This window comes from Rhagoletis zephyria, unplaced genomic scaffold (genome assembly GCF_001687245.7).
Source record: "Rhagoletis zephyria isolate East Lansing unplaced genomic scaffold, Rhagoletis_zephyria_1.1 Rzeph_scaffold_12049, whole genome shotgun sequence".
NCBI classification, from domain to species: Eukaryota; Metazoa; Arthropoda; class Insecta; order Diptera; family Tephritidae; genus Rhagoletis; species Rhagoletis zephyria.
Window position 1 is genome coordinate 1 of NW_016169123.1, and position 15,576 is coordinate 15,576.

The window sequence follows — 15,576 nt, forward strand, 5'->3', positions numbered from 1 at the left end:
TATTGGTTCCGTGACGGAAATCTCAGCCGTGGGCTGCATCTGATTTGAACAGCAATTTCATTATCATTATCTTCAAGAAAACAACTAAACTAAATAGCTGAAAGCAATTTTTATAACATCTAAACCTCAGGTTAACGATTCACAAAACTTCTCCATTTTAATTAGTTAACGGGAGTTGGCAACCTGCAAAGGATTTTTGAAACAGCTGTTGTATTGTCAAAACGAATGTGTCACAACAAACTGAGTATTGTATTAAACGGAATTCGTGTCAATAGATAGACGGCATATGGGAGTGTGGGGTTGCAAATTTAATTGATAACGAAACGAAAGTAAAGCCCCGTTCGTAAGCAATTGTAAAATTAATAAAAAAAACATCTTGAAACTTTTCAAAAAGGTGTGAACTATGAACGAGCTAAAAGCGCCGTCTCTACAGTCGCTCTTGGAGTCAGATCATGGATCCAGCGATAGTTTACTGGCAGAATCTTTGCTTGATGTGGAAGATGTATGTAAATTGTTTTTAACTTTTACACATATAGACTAAAACTCGTTTAAAAAATAACAGTTAGATGATGTGGAATATTCAATTCCACCTACTAATACCTTGCCTACATTGGAGTCAGCTTTAAGTGAATTTGAAGCAGACTCTGATATCGGCTCGGAATTGGGCGTACCAGTACCGGCTCCAACGCCAACGCCCTCAATAGCAGAGGAGGGTGGAGTTCGCAATGGTGGTGCGGGAGGTGGAGGTTCTATAATGCGTTATGCCATGTTGCAGGGTGTCTCGACCCAAATAGCTTCAGCAGCGGTTCGTTTATTTGCGACTTTTCAATTTATGCTTTATAATTATAAATATCGGTATGTGTTTCAGGATCGGGTAAATGCTGGACTTGCCACAGCCTGCGCTGTTTCTACGTTAATTGCCATTGGTACATCACACGGTCACATTCTCAACTTTGATATAACTCAGACTTTACGCTGGGCCCATCAGGACAAACACGGACAAGGCGCGGTATCTGCGTTAGCATATAATCCCGATTGCTCACGACTTTTAGCTGGTTTTGCTCGCGGACTAGTCATTATGATTGATACACAATCCGGAGATGTGTTGCGCAACTTGTTTGATGTGATCACTCCAAACACAGGAGCTCTGCATATAAAGTGGACTTCCAGACCAGCTCTCGCTCTTTGTTCCGACTCTGGGGGCTCAGTGTGGTCATTAAGCTTTACCCGTAAATTGGGCATTCGTGGTTGTTCATCACGCTGCCTTTTTAGTGGCGCACGTGGAGAGGTTTGCACCTTGGAGCCATTAATGATTGACAGCTCCCACGAACTAGATCAGTACTGCATTGTTGCTTTAGCTACATTATCAAAATATTTCATTGTAACCATACGTCCGCGGTTAAAGGTAATAAAGTACCATGCTCTACAAGGACCAGCTGATTGTTTACCGCTGCTGGCTTGGCAAATGGTTTTAATACAAGCAGCGGATACCTCACGCTCTGTTGATCCAGTTATTGTGGTTGGTCGGGGCAACCAGCTATTTTTCCATCAACTTTTTATGGCAAATGGTCGTATCACTTTGCTTTATCTTCGTCATGTGCAAATGCAAACAAATTTATTATCTGTCCATTGGCTAGGACCAAAGTGTGTTGCATGCATGGATATCTCAGAAATATTACATCTAATAGATGTGCGCTCCAGTAAAGAGCTTGAATGTATCGACATGGCAAATGCTGGATTGGTATACGGATCGGCTCAGTTCAAGGGACTTGCGACTGGCGGTAATGTATCACCTGCGTTGGCCTTAGCAGGTACGCATGCATGCTACAATTCCTTAATGTCGCGAGGTACTCAGCTGTATATATTGGGCGCACGATCTTTACACATGATCGCAGTACGAACTTGGACTGAGCGCATCAGCTACCTGGTACAAACAGTTGTCCGTTTATGAAAACTTCAACATTACATATTCTTTATATACATTTTATAGGTAAAAAATCAAAGGTGGCAAGAAGCTTGTGATCTTGCACTGGATGGTTATCGCGCAACTGCAGAACGACCTAAACGAAAAGCNTAACATTACATATTCTTTATATACATTTTATAGGTAAAAAATCAAAGGTGGCAAGAAGCTTGTGACCTTGCACTGGATGGTTATCGCGCAACTGCAGAACGACCTAAACGAAAAGCGCAGGCTAAAGAACGAATCATAATGCTTTTTAAAGAGTATTTGGCTGCTTCGGCACGTGCACCAGATTACTGTCTGGGACCCATAGTTAAGTGTTTGATAACGATCGGAGAACTGGATTTGCTTTGGACACAGTTGTGGGATCGATTACAAAATAAAAGCCTATATCTAAAACATATCACCGAACACATAGAAAATGACAATATACATCGTGTAAACCCAACAATATCTCAGGCTTTGGTAGACCACTGGTTGGAAATATCACCTTCAAAATTAGAGGAAATAATACTTAAACTGGATTGGACCTGTCTTGATTTAAATCAGGTGTTAAAGGCAGCAAAACGACACAAGCTTTATCGCGCACAAATCTACCTTAATGCACATGCGCTTGGTGATTATTCAAGCCCACTTACTGAGCTAATACCAATTATAGCACAGGAGCCTTCCGATCTGGGCAATACACTACTCGTCTACATATCCAGTTGCTTGGCAGGTCGGGGCTACCCGTGCGGTGAAATTCCAGCCGATCTGGTTCAAAATGTGAAGCACGAAGTCCTTCGTTGCTTAACTTCCCTACATTCGAACACTAGCGTTCCGAACGAACTTCCATATCCATATTTGCGGACTCTCCTCAAATTTGATACACGCGAAACATTGAATGTGATTTCTTTAGCTTTTCAAGAAAAAGAATTTAGCGGAGAGCTTGGATTTTCCCACCGCAAGCGCATCATTAATATACTGCTTGAGATAATGACTCCCGAAAACACAACCGTAAGTTATATTTAATATGTATGATTTTAATAATTTGTTTATTTTCTAAATAAAACATGTACATTGGGCCAAGAGAAATGAATGTATAAGAACCCAAGAATCAGTCTCATGGCAGCCGTCTCTACATAACCGGAAACACCTAGATTTATATCTGGCCGACGACTGCCACTTATAAACTCATTACCTGCTCAGAAAAGCACCGTTTTGTAGTGCAACTGGTTGCTATAAGGACTGTACACCTAATATAAAAACATACAGTAACGATAAAGGGAAGACGAATAAGAGAATCGTCTGCGAGAACATAACATATACTCCTGTGGCTGCAAGACTTCATAATGCCATTTAGTTAGAATGATGAAAAAAAGCCTATGTATGAAAGCATTAGTATGTATGCATTGTATGTGTGAAAGCATTAGAACTGGCATCTTTGGGCCCAGATCAAGGCTACCGGGTCCTATGATTAAAAACCCAAAAAACATTTCAATGATAACACCAACCGACTACCAGGGCTCTTCTCTCTTATAAAAATAAGTCATCAATTGCTCTCGATGGGTAAGAATACTAAATACATTCGCGGTAAAGGCATAGAAGGAAACGCAGATAAATAGTACATGCTCTAATTTGCAACAGGACTACAAAGGGAAGAGATTAGGAGAGAAGAAAGATCCAGGCAAAGAAGATAGTTGAGCGTACAATAAGAAACTATATGATAAGCTTATTAAACCTCTATTTTTAACAGGTCTTTGCAAATTAGGAAGTTTCGTTTTGAATTCTAGGCTAGATTGTATGGAAACGAAAATGACTCCTTGCATATAGTTGTAGATTTTGTGGCTCACTTTAAGTATAACATACATAGATACATAGATGTCTGACCTTCTACAAAGCAAAACAAGCGTTAAACGTTAGTTTTTAAACATTTTATTTTCATAAACATAGTATGTATGTAACTTATTATAATATATTGCATATTTAACCAGTACTAATACTCTTTACTGTTTTGCACTACTAGTGGGCCGAGATTGGCTGCCTTTTGAATTTTATTGCTCAGCAAATATCACAGCAATGTCTAACACCTGACTCTCAGCTGCTGGAAAAAGTACTCAACCATTTATCGAAGGAGGAAATAGCAAACGAAACTGCTCGCCAACATTCAGAACGAGAGAGCGCATGGCATGAACTGCTAATTAACAATTGTCTAGATTCAATAAGTAACGATGAGGAACAGCTGCAGTTGGCCAGACGAGCGCATTGTTACTATGTTCAGGAATATCTATTAGAAAAATTACAGCGTTACGATGGCATTGTCGAGTGTTATCTTAACAATAGCCTGCGTCACGATACCATGTTCAGCTATATGGAGCGACACGTTCGCCATCCTGAGCGTAAAATATACCACCAAATTGAAAATTATTTGCTGCGCATGCTGGAAATCAACGCCAAGGAAACAGCGCGAATCGTAGACTTTTATTATAGTGGACAAATAAATAAACTTGTTGAGGTGGCTAAGAAAGATGAACAGTCGTTATTAACATTTTTGGAACATTTACATAGACGACGAGTTGATTTAACGGCAGAGCAAAGTGAGCAACTTTTGGCACTTTTATGTAAGTATAAACCACATGAGGTGGATGATTTTGTACGGAATGCTGACCAATACCGCCTGGGAGAGGCGCTAAAACTAGTATTATCGCATAAACTCAGCAGAGCAGCGGTTTACCTGTATGAAAAACAAGGAAATTATAAATCTGCATTCGAGATATCCATAGAATTATTATCTACATTGCATGCTGAGGAAGCAGCTGTATTTGCGCAAGGAATAAGCAGTCTGTGTGTGCGAGCTAATGAATTACTGCCAAACAAGGAATGTGAAAAATTTTGGTTTACATTACTGCAGCAAATCCTGCCGCGTGATGATCTCAAATCTAGTACTAAGAATATGTTGCACCTAGCATCACAGCATGTCGATTTACCGAAACTTGTACAGCTAGTTATGAATACTCGAAATGTATCAGGAAATTTCGGTGACATTAAAGATTTGCTAATGAGTATGCTCTCACAATCTCGGCTGGAAACGGATGCAATGGAAAAGACACTTCAAATAAGAGGTGAGGAACTAGCCAATACATTTGCATGTAAACGGAAAGAAGTCAAGCGCGGACTTTTGGTGTCAATAATGCGTTGTGTCATTTGTCAACAACGTTTGTACAATCAGACTGACATTCTGGTCCTAGGTAGCTGTGGGCATGCTATGCATGACAAATGTGCAGCGGCATACAGCGAAACATTAGAAGCGCGGGAACATGATGAAATTTCCGGATCTACGCACGTTGAAAACGACGTATCCATAATGAGCGCTTCGTGTCCTCAATGCCTTTCTGTGATAGAAAGCAGTTTCTACAGTAATTTAATTAAGCTATCAGAGCCCAGCCATACGATTTATCAATTCAGCGAGGGAAGTCATAATTTTCATCAGCAGCAGCACGACATTCTGCAAAAGGGCGTGTTAAGATTGAAGGCACCACCGCGAAAATTTACAAACAACTAATTTAATACCATGGTGAAATTTACCACACGTCTGTAGACTTTTGACAAAACAACATCTGTGCATTCTGTAGTAGGTTGGAATTTAGTGTAAAATAATAAAGAACCTATTTAACTTTCATTAAGATAGCATCTTGAACCACTCCTATTAATGATTAAAAATTAAAAATATCATTCAAATTCAATGAATTACCGCTTTACAGAGAAAATGATAAGTTGTTTTGTCAAATGTCCACAGATCTTCATACATACATGTGTATATCCATTTGTGTATGTATGTGTGTATATAAAGGGAAGTCAAGAGCATGGCATATAGAAGCGGGATTAAGGCAGATTCATTGTTTTAGTTCAGAACTTTTCTTCCATGTAGTTGTTGTTGCGTTTCTCTCTCTGGTAGAGCAACTGAGAAAAGTTTTGAGCGTTTAACTTTAACTAATAACGATGAATCTGCCTTAAAAAGTACGTTCTTTTCTCATATTTAGCATCAAATCGATTGCAAATATGAGCAAGGTGAAGCAAACCGTATTGCTTAAAATTTATTTGGTCGTATAAAGTCACTGAAACATTTGCTCTAAAGTTGTAACTACTTTCTGAGAGGTAAAATTATTTTAGAAAGGACATTTTTCAACATGAGTAGGTATTTAAGCTTCAATACTATTTTTAGATATAACCCAATAAACATTAGGCTTGGTTAAGAATTCGAAAATTATTGGAAAACTAACATTTTCTTTAGAACAGACCTGTGGCACTTTAAAAGATTTCGTTTTAAAATTTCAAGAGCCATTTGCATTGATAGCGCCATGTACATATTGCCGTTGTCAATGCAAACGCCCCATTTTGAAAATTAGTTTTTTACATACATACCCTGGCGGTAACGCATACATCACCACAATTTTTTTTTTTTAAATCGGGTAAAATTTTGTAAATTAATGAAAAAATCATATTTTTTAACATATTTCATACTAGAACACTTCCATATAAATCAAAATCTCAAACTGTATAATATTAAAAAAAAAAATCCTAAAAACTTCGAACTTTTTAATAAAATTTGTTCGAGTATGCAGTTATATAGCCCATTTAATTTTATTATAAGCTGTAAGTTTGAAGTACTTCAAATCTGGTTGATTTTTGACAATGTTTTTTTTTTCTCACGATGTTGCACATTTTCTCCTATATAAAAAGCATATCACCGAAATTTTTTGGTCATTTCAAATTTACGCATTATAATACTTAACTAAAATGGGCTGTAAAACTGCAACTTTGATTTATATATTTTTTGTAAAGCATGAACTATAATAAAAAAAAAAATATTTTTTATTGGTTCACAAAATTCTACCTCATCAAATACAACCAAACACAAAACCCAAAGGCATATCCTAATTTGGTGAAATCTATTAATTATTCCTGAAGGCAGTCCAAAGTCAATTAAAGTTTATTTTCATCTGCTGTAAAATTTTACTTAATCTAATGAGGCGGATTTTTGCATTGTTGTCGACGAGATACATATGTATATTCTGGAACCTAATGAAATTATTAACCGAATAATCGGTGCGAATTCACGCCATTCTGGAAATTAGGTCACCTAGATAAAAATTATAATCCAGTGTATTTGATTGTTTTAAACTGAAAAAACATATAACTAGAGCCTGATAACCAGATGGGTGTAATGAAATTAAGCTATTTAAGCATTTTGATTGTCGTAGGAATTTCAAATATACATACATACATGTAGTGAACCAAATAAAAACTGGGACTCGACATTTAAAGAATTTTTTGATATTTTTCTGTAGTTTATGTAATGCTTATTATTTTTTATGAAAATTTAGCTGCCCTGCCAACCATTTTTTCAAAGTATTCTGAATTGTAGAGAAATTTTAAAGAATTCGTAACGATCTGATCCGATTTTTCTATAATAAAGTAAACTCCACATTTGGATCCTTATTCTTCTTTGCGGAAGAAAATCGGTAAAGCGATGAAAATAATGCTGCTATGTGAAGATTTTCTAGCACAATTTTTTCAGAATTTCTTTTATTTTCCGTACAGAAATTTCCTTACGAGTTCGTGTCAACCACTTCATATAATTTTCTTTGAAGAGTCGTAAAAAACTCGCTAAGAAATGAGATACGCCTAAAGATTTCGTTAAGATGTCGGAAACTTTGGTTTGCAAGTGATTACTTAACAAACACCAATATATTATGAAAATTCTGCAAAATTTTAAACTTTTTAATCAGCATTCTTGGAAACAATTTTAATATGCAGTTTTGCAGCCCATTTAATTTATTAGGACTCTAAAGAACAAATTTGAAGAGCTAGGACTTACCTTTAATTTTTGGCTTTTTTTTTTTGAGGGTGTTCCGCATTTTGTCCATACAAAGCATGTTCAACAATTCTTTTGAATGGAAAAAATGTGGAACACCGTCAACCAATAAAATTGTAAGCGGAAAGTCCTAGGTGTTTCATATTTGCACTTTATTTTACTAAAATTTAATTGGCTAGAAAGCATACCGAAATTTTTTCTAAAGATGCTGATTAAAAAATTTGATATTTTGGTAAAATTTTGCAGAATATTCATAATTTTTGCATTAATGTACTCCCTAAGTTGAGCCATATTATTATCGTAAATACGCAAATCGTGGTCTTAAAATTTTCGTTTATTTGAATTCTTCCCTTAAATAACAATCAAGAGATGGCTCAGTGACTATATTATAAAGTTTCCTTAATCGTGAACTTTAAACGTAAAAATAATGACTTCAGGATATTTCATTTTCATTTTATTTAAGCCTACAGTATTCTTTATTTACTTACTAGTATATATACATACATATATTTCCAACATGTCGTGATCAAGTGACACTCAAAACTGAAATTATGTTACGCATTAAGCTTTAATGAATGTAAATTAACATATCGTCATTATCAATACAAAATATGCTGTTTGACATTTGGAAAGAGTGTTTTTTGATTAGTTTGTCCTCATATACACCTCTTTACCAAAGTTTAATCATTTTTAAACCGCTTTATACGCATTTCCCATGCAAATTTAAATTTTTTTTAATCACCTGTAAATCTTCAAATTTGGTAATTAGCACGATTGAGAGAAATAGAGGTTGCGCCCATCACGGTACCGGTATGATAGAATACATTCTTGGGTAATTAGAGCCTTTTGCATTGATGATGATGATAGACATGTATGCATTTGAAATATATATCACGGTATGAAGTACCAAATTATTTTGCGAAAATTGTTATTCTAATAGTCTAGTTAGCCTAGACTTAACCTACGTCAGAAAACGTCAATGATTACTCAACACGTGAACTTAGCTAGAAGCGAAAATAATTTGTTTTTTTTTTTTTGTATTTTCCTTTTCTGCAGATGGCAAAGTGGCGCCTATAAGCCACATCAAAAAATTCCTGAACAAAAATATATTGCATTGGCGAATATATTAGGTTACGTTACGTATGTAAATTAATGGGTCAATTGCGGATTGCAACCGAACTTTAGTTTGGTGGCCAGTGGCTGAAATGGTATTACAGATGGCAACTGGCAACTGAAAGCTGGCAAATGAGTTGCTATATTTTTCAAACGCATTTTTGTGGTTGCCGCAGAAATTTTGATTGAGATAATTTGTTTCTTTTTTTAACTGTTTCTTCAGCTTATTTACACTGTGAAGTCTTATTTGCCGGTTCTTCAAAATTTTATTACCTTCAACTTTATAGAACTTTACTATAGCTGCTATTCATAATATACATTTTCATTTCAGTGGCATTGCCCATCTGCAACTAAACTGCGGTTGCGTTGCCATCAATAATCGACCCATAGGTCTAGACTAACTTGAGTCTGAATACGTTAGTAAACAAAATAAACACCATTCTGTAATTTATCTTTGAATTAATAAATCAAAATATAAACAAAATGTAGCTATGTAAAATTATTTAGAAAAAATAAGAACATGTGTTCGGAATATGGTAGTTTTTACCATTAAGATATTAGCTCCTTGGCATATAAATTACTGTAGTATTGTACGAATTCGCCGCATTGCTCCGCTGCTTGAACAAAAAAAAAAACATTAAAACATTTTTGTTAAAGTTTGTTTAATGAATCTTACTTTTTAAAAAGTCCATACTACCACGTTGGCGGAGGTTTCTCAACTGGAAGAATTTAAAAACGCTGTGGAATATTAGATCGTCATTCGCCTTTTGAGCAGCTTCAAGGAATTTGCGAGCGGAAATCGTTTCATTGATTTTTGAGTTGCGTGCCAAACGTAAAGCATCCACTACTTTGCCCTGGCCTAACAGCACCTCGATAATAATCTAAAACATGATGAATTAATGATTGTATTGTGAATCATATAACTATTATTAACATATTTTGTACTTACATCATGTGCGCCGATTTTGCTTAGCATATCAAGGGCGATTTGTGAAATAGCAGCATCGACATTGGAGTGCGAAAGCAGAAAACATGCAATTGGTTTTGACTCTAATAAAAGGGAGTAGCTAACCAAATGTCTGAGTGTGTCAAAGCTACGATTTCGTATAAGTTCGCTTATGATCATTTTACTCAGATCCTCTTGAGCAGCAATGTTATGTTTGTTGAGCGAGTGTAAATAAAGGATCAATATAGTTTCAGTGTTTTCACGCTCGCAAATAGATTGGAAGACGTGCGTGTACATATCTTGCTGTTCAATGAGAACTTTTGGCGCAGGCGGCAGTTTGGGAGTAGTTTTAACATTTGACGGCTGAGCAGTTTGTGTTTGTAGCTCCAGTTGTACCCATGAACTGATAAAACATATTTGATCAGATAAGAGAGAACTACTTATTACTACGTTTAACTACTTACGCATAAACCCTATTGATCTTATCGAAAATAGTTTCTAACACGGTCAATAATGTACCTTTGTACTGTTCATCAACCATTTGACATAGCATTTTCAACAGTACTTGTTTGCCACTGGCGCGCTGCAGTAGAAACTCTGTGAGCCGGATACGATCTGATATAAGCGTACAAAGTGATTCAACATTTAGGTTCAAATACCACATGCAACCCAGCATAGCATCAATTACTATATTCGGCTGAAAAAGCACCCAATTGACCGAATCTAAATCATGAAAAAATTATTAAAGCTACCATCAATATGACCTTAAGAAACGTACACAATTCGCATTGCATTATTTGTCCGTCTGGTGATAGACTTGGCAGTTTCAGTGCAAAAGGCCGAATGGAACGCCCTGGGGTAATAGGTATATGATAGGTAACGCCGTTCACTAATTCACCAGGCATAGAAATATCAAACAGAAGTGATGTCGCAGATGATTGATGATGTACTACTATTAAGTTATCGACAGTATTAATTGCGAAACGTCCGACATGCCCCAACCTAAGCACATGACATTTACGTGGGGCCAAACCTGGTCCATTAAGGAGGTACACTTCTACTTCCATCATACCCGCGGTGCTTACTTGGAGCAGAAAAATTGCCATAGCGCCATATACTTGCCCCAGAGTCACTTTGCTCTCCTGAACTTCACGGTTTGTATCGCTCACTGTATGTAAAGTTAATATTTTCTATGTAGAAGAATAGCATATTATAAAAATAATACTTACTCTCCAGTTTTGGTAGTTTAGTAATAGATTTCTGTTTTATCAAAACTGGTACTAACGCATTATTATCTGTTGAGCAAATTAGAGCAATATTAGATTCAGCGCACCATGCAAACCATTTTATACCGATATTTAATGATTTTACAATCCGCACTTGTCGTTTTTCTGCTAATACTGTGAATATTTCGATACTGCTGTTTGAAATTATCGCAACTTCGCGCGAATGCACCCAAACAAAACCATAGACTACAGCTTTAATTTGATGCACAATAATTTCCTGAAGCAAAGGTTGTTCGCCATGGAAGCAAATGAATTCAACGGCGTTTTCTTTTCGTTGTACTGCGAGTACTTTATTGTCAGGCGAAAATTTGATGGATCGAATTGTACCGCGGTCGTTCATGCAAAACGATATCACAGTTTCCTCCGTTGGCCCCTTAACTATTACTCCAGTTGCACCTCCACTACGTACAGCAAAAATCTGCAAAAAACTGGAATAATTATCTCGGATCCGTCATTTTCCAACATTCAATACCTGTCTATTGGAGTCATCAAAAAACACATTAGTCAGTTGGCTAACAGCATCAAACCGAATGGGGCATTTAGACAACTCGATGTAATGAAGCGAACCCATCGTAAATGGAATTAATTTCTTTCCCTCTGCAGCTTTCGGTTGATTTCAGTATAATTGTAGTCTACCACCCTAAAATAAATTTATTTTTTATCATTCGTCTTATCATGGATAAATGTCCAATTCGAACATGATTATTATTACTATTAGGTTCCTTCCAGTACGCAACGCGGGATCCCGGGAGTGCCCAAAATAGCCAAGAAATCATTACCGTACTCAACAAAATGGGTAATAGAGAGCGAAAATTGGAACGTATTGGATCGTAAGTGTCTTCTTCTTCCTGCCCGAAACAGCCGGACTTTTTCTCCGGGTAAAAATAGTTGTGTTCGCGTAACTGTTAATTGTTCATGTTTAACCAAAACTTACAAGTTTTTGCGTTCGCGTACGCAAAAAACTTGCAAAGTAGGGGAAATTGAGAGAGCAAAGTGACATTTCATTTTGAGGGGAAGCTGCTGGTTTCTGCTGGAAGAATTTTTGTCAACAGCAATTTACCAACAGGAAAGCAGCTGATCAAAAACAGCGGGTTGGCATTTACGCAAATCACAACATTGAATATGATGGTTTGGAAGTTAAAAATTACAAAATGCGACTAATTAAACTTGCAAGAAATAAGTAGTTATTTGTTTAATCAATAAACTGTGTCAGTATACCACTTTGTGATGACTTCTCGTACGTTTCAAATTTTACACTTTTGAATGTAAACAAAAATTATATCAGGTGATCGTCTAACTTGCAAGTTTCTGCAAATTTTCTGTTCGCGTACTGTTTTGAATATTTCTCTCTTGTGAGAGAACAGATGACATTCCGCCGGAATTTGGCAGTTGGTTGGTTTTTACTGGAGATTTTAAACGAACGCACCTAATGTAAAGCGTCAATGTGCATATCAGCTGTTTTGTGTTTACATGTTGCCTGCATTTACTTGTTGCTTTTAAGGAATAGTGAATGTATTTTCAACCTTTATATTCTTGAAATCAAATTTGTGAAACAAAAATTCATTTAAGTGACAAAAACAAAAAAAAAAACGCGAATCAACGGTTTCTCAAATTCTGTGTACGAAATGTGGTTTTTTGCGTGACCGTACTTCTGAATTATGTTCCATTTTTGAGAGCAAACTTTGCGCTTATTCTCTATTTACCGGATCCGGTCCGGTTTGTTAGGGAAAGAACCTAATACAAGTTTTTATTCTTCAATTTTGAAACATATTTTAATTCTCTATCTTTGGATGTATCAACTATTGCAAAAAGTTAAGTAATAACGAAGATATTGGGCAAAATAGAAAGCTTACGCTCACGCTCGCATTGAACTGTATATCAAGCTTTAAGCGCTGGTTAGGCCGTGGTTATACCACCAATTTTAATTAGGCCTCCACACACTGGGCATGAATCACGTATGACGACAATCGTCTGAACGATATCGTGTCGAGATTGTCTTGCTTCATAAAAATCAAAAATTTTTGTGTCGTTTGTGCGATATCGTCAACTCGATTCCAGTTTTGCTTCACGTAACAGTAACAGTAACACGTAACAGCAACACAAATGCATAAATCAGTGTTTTGACAACATCGTTTTGTCAGTATCGTTTGAACGACTATCGCTTCAAAGTTACGTGATTCATTCCCTGGACTGCTCAGTGCGCCTAAAACCTGTTTTGTGTGGTTAAAAGGGGGAAGAGAGTTCGAGTTTACCTCTCTCATTTCAGTCCGCGAAAATCGCGGATTGACGCACCAGTAAGAATTAGCCAGTAACAAAATTCAGAGAATAAAGTACCTTACTCTCCCAAAGAGAGAAACTTACTAAGTTTTGCGCGAACAGGAATTAGAAAACATTTGCAATATTCACTGCCAACTGGCGTCCACGGTTGCATTTCGAGCATAATAAATTTTTTAAACTATATCAGGAGGAAATCAAAACAGGACCTTTACGTATATTTCTTCTTATTCTGAGTTTCTTCAACATACGCTTCAATTTCTTTGTGCAAGTCACTGTCGGATTTCTTATATCGACAGTGGTGCCGAGTGCGTTCAAATTACGAATACAGCTTTTTCAGCCGAATACCTTTCAAATGTGTGGAATTAATTACACTAATTGAATAAATTAACATTTACATACTTCTTTCATTAGTAAATCGCAACAAGATTGTTCATTTTTAAATTTAACGAACTCGTTGATTCAAATTAATGTTGATAAAATGCAACCGTTTGCCGCAATCCTGCTTGCAAATTCTTACCGGCAAAAATTTTCCCAGCACGAACTTGCAACTTCCCCTCCAAATGAAATGTCAAAATTGTAAAATCAGTTTAAATTGTGTTAATTTGCAATTTGTGAGCGATTTTTGAGTTGAAGACTGCGTAAAAACTAATCCAATGAAGTGCTGTGTGTTAAATTGCGACAGCCGCCAAGATGCAAGAAGCGTAGATGCAAGTGTAGCGCTGGGACGAATCGCTGCATTTTGTGAACCGCTTTGGCAGTTTCAACTCGTTCTTCTTTTCGCTCTATTCTTTGTTTACTTGTGGTACACAAATGTCAACGCCCAGGACGGCGCAATCTTGTATTCATTCTTGAGACTTGACGTGTCTGAAAGGGGACTTATTTATCAGCTGTTAATGAATAAATTAAAAAGTCAATAAAAAATATATGTTAATTCGTTTTCCTTTAAAGGATATTTCCACGAGTTTTAAAAACGATAATAAGTTCTTGAATATAAAATAGAATTTTGAAACGAGTCAACAGTCCGAGTTAAGACTACTGCCAAAAAATGGTGATTAGGTATGTACATATTCTAAATTTAACTCCGGTAGTGCTGATTTTTACGTAATGATTTTATTCCACATGTACACGCTAACTTTATTCCAATCCAGCTTACTAGTACGTGCCGGCATTGTTGTTGGTGCCGTATATTACTCCAAGAAACTGGGAGTATGGGGTAGCTCCGAAGAAACCGAAAAATTGTATAACGAGTTAAAGGAAGGGTTGCGTCCACATGCAAAAGAGCTGGAAAAGAAACTGCCTTTTGATGTACCCGCTCTACCTCAAACCGGAGAAGCTCGATTCCTGGCTAAGCACTACTACAACGAGGGTGTAAAAAAAACTTTTCATTTCATTGAAATGCTTCCGTGTTACACCGGGCAATTAATTCATAAAGCCAAGGTAGAATTTGAAAGATTCTCTCAACCTCCATCTTCGAGCACTGATAAATAAAGTTGTGCATACAAAACTTGGTATATTGTAAATTCTACACTAATTGATTGACCAATACATACTATTAAATTAATTTAAAACACATGTATATCGTTAATAGCGATATAAAAGGTAGGCGTATATTCGAGTTGCAATAAATGCATCAGTGCTACCTTTCACGAAAGAGCATCATGTTCTTTGCGAAAATTTGGGCGACTCTGCCCGCCTCACGCGTTCGATGAAAGAAAGTTTGACGATACGTCGCTCACACTAGCATTTGATTTGCTTACAAAATGTTTACTCTGTTATTTCTGCAACATTTCATTCGAGCATCAGCATCAAGAAAGCAGCAAGATTGCAATATTGCGGCAATTTTTATGAAGCAGGAGCGCATAATTCAATGTAAACAAAATATTGAGTCCAACGTTTGTCCCTTTTTCCATAGTTATAAGACTCCCTAAAGTTGTGCAAATTTCTTGCTGAAATAAACCAATTTGGAAACGTAAATGAAAATAATTAAATATAAAAAGTGGACTGCTAAAACTGACTTAGCAGCGCAGAAGAGTTGCACAAGAAAAAAAGCAATAATTATACCTACCGGAACCGTTTCTTAGACAATTAGGAAGTAGCCACGATTTTTTTTTACTTTCCTGGTAGCTAGCGTTCAAAA

General features: G+C 36.5%; 3 protein-coding genes across 7 annotated transcripts; 2 read left to right on the forward strand and 1 right to left on the reverse strand.

Moving 5' to 3' along the window:
- Positions 1-92: 92 nt before the first annotated feature.
- Vps8 (vacuolar protein sorting 8) lies at positions 93-6,408 on the forward strand. The gene is made up of 5 exons (XM_017633670.1): positions 93-502; positions 563-805; positions 869-1,927; positions 2,108-2,959; positions 3,969-6,408. The coding sequence occupies exons 1-5, from the start codon at positions 404-406 to the stop codon at positions 5,502-5,504; spliced, it is 3,789 nt and encodes a 1,262-aa protein (XP_017489159.1). The 5' UTR covers positions 93-403; the 3' UTR covers positions 5,505-6,408.
- A 2,561-nt stretch (positions 6,409-8,969) lies between these two features.
- On the reverse strand, positions 8,970-11,977 carry Bulli (regulator of MON1-CCZ1 complex protein bulli). 5 transcript variants are annotated; one of them, XM_017633672.1, is made up of 8 exons: positions 11,875-11,977; positions 11,635-11,802; positions 11,106-11,580; positions 10,655-11,044; positions 10,341-10,599; positions 9,880-10,279; positions 9,607-9,811; positions 8,970-9,547 (listed from the first exon to the last, which is right to left on the reverse strand). In XM_017633672.1, exons 2-8 carry the CDS (start codon positions 11,731-11,733, stop codon positions 9,480-9,482), a joined length of 1,896 nt encoding a protein of 631 aa, XP_017489161.1. In that variant the 5' UTR covers positions 11,734-11,802; positions 11,875-11,977; the 3' UTR covers positions 8,970-9,479. The 5 variants fall into 5 exon arrangements, with proteins under 5 accessions (XP_017489161.1, XP_017489165.1, XP_017489162.1 ...); XM_017633676.1 differs by having other exon boundaries at positions 11,106-11,171; positions 11,229-11,580; positions 11,635-11,890; XM_017633673.1 differs by having other exon boundaries at positions 11,861-11,877.
- Positions 11,978-14,252: 2,275 nt separating this feature from the next.
- On the forward strand, positions 14,253-15,310 carry LOC108377411 (MICOS complex subunit MIC13 homolog QIL1-like). Its single transcript, XM_017633677.1, has 3 exons — positions 14,253-14,495; positions 14,588-15,112; positions 15,260-15,310. The coding sequence occupies exons 1-2, from the start codon at positions 14,485-14,487 to the stop codon at positions 14,925-14,927; spliced, it is 351 nt and encodes a 116-aa protein (XP_017489166.1). The 5' UTR covers positions 14,253-14,484; the 3' UTR covers positions 14,928-15,112; positions 15,260-15,310.
- Positions 15,311-15,576: the final 266 nt, after the last annotated feature.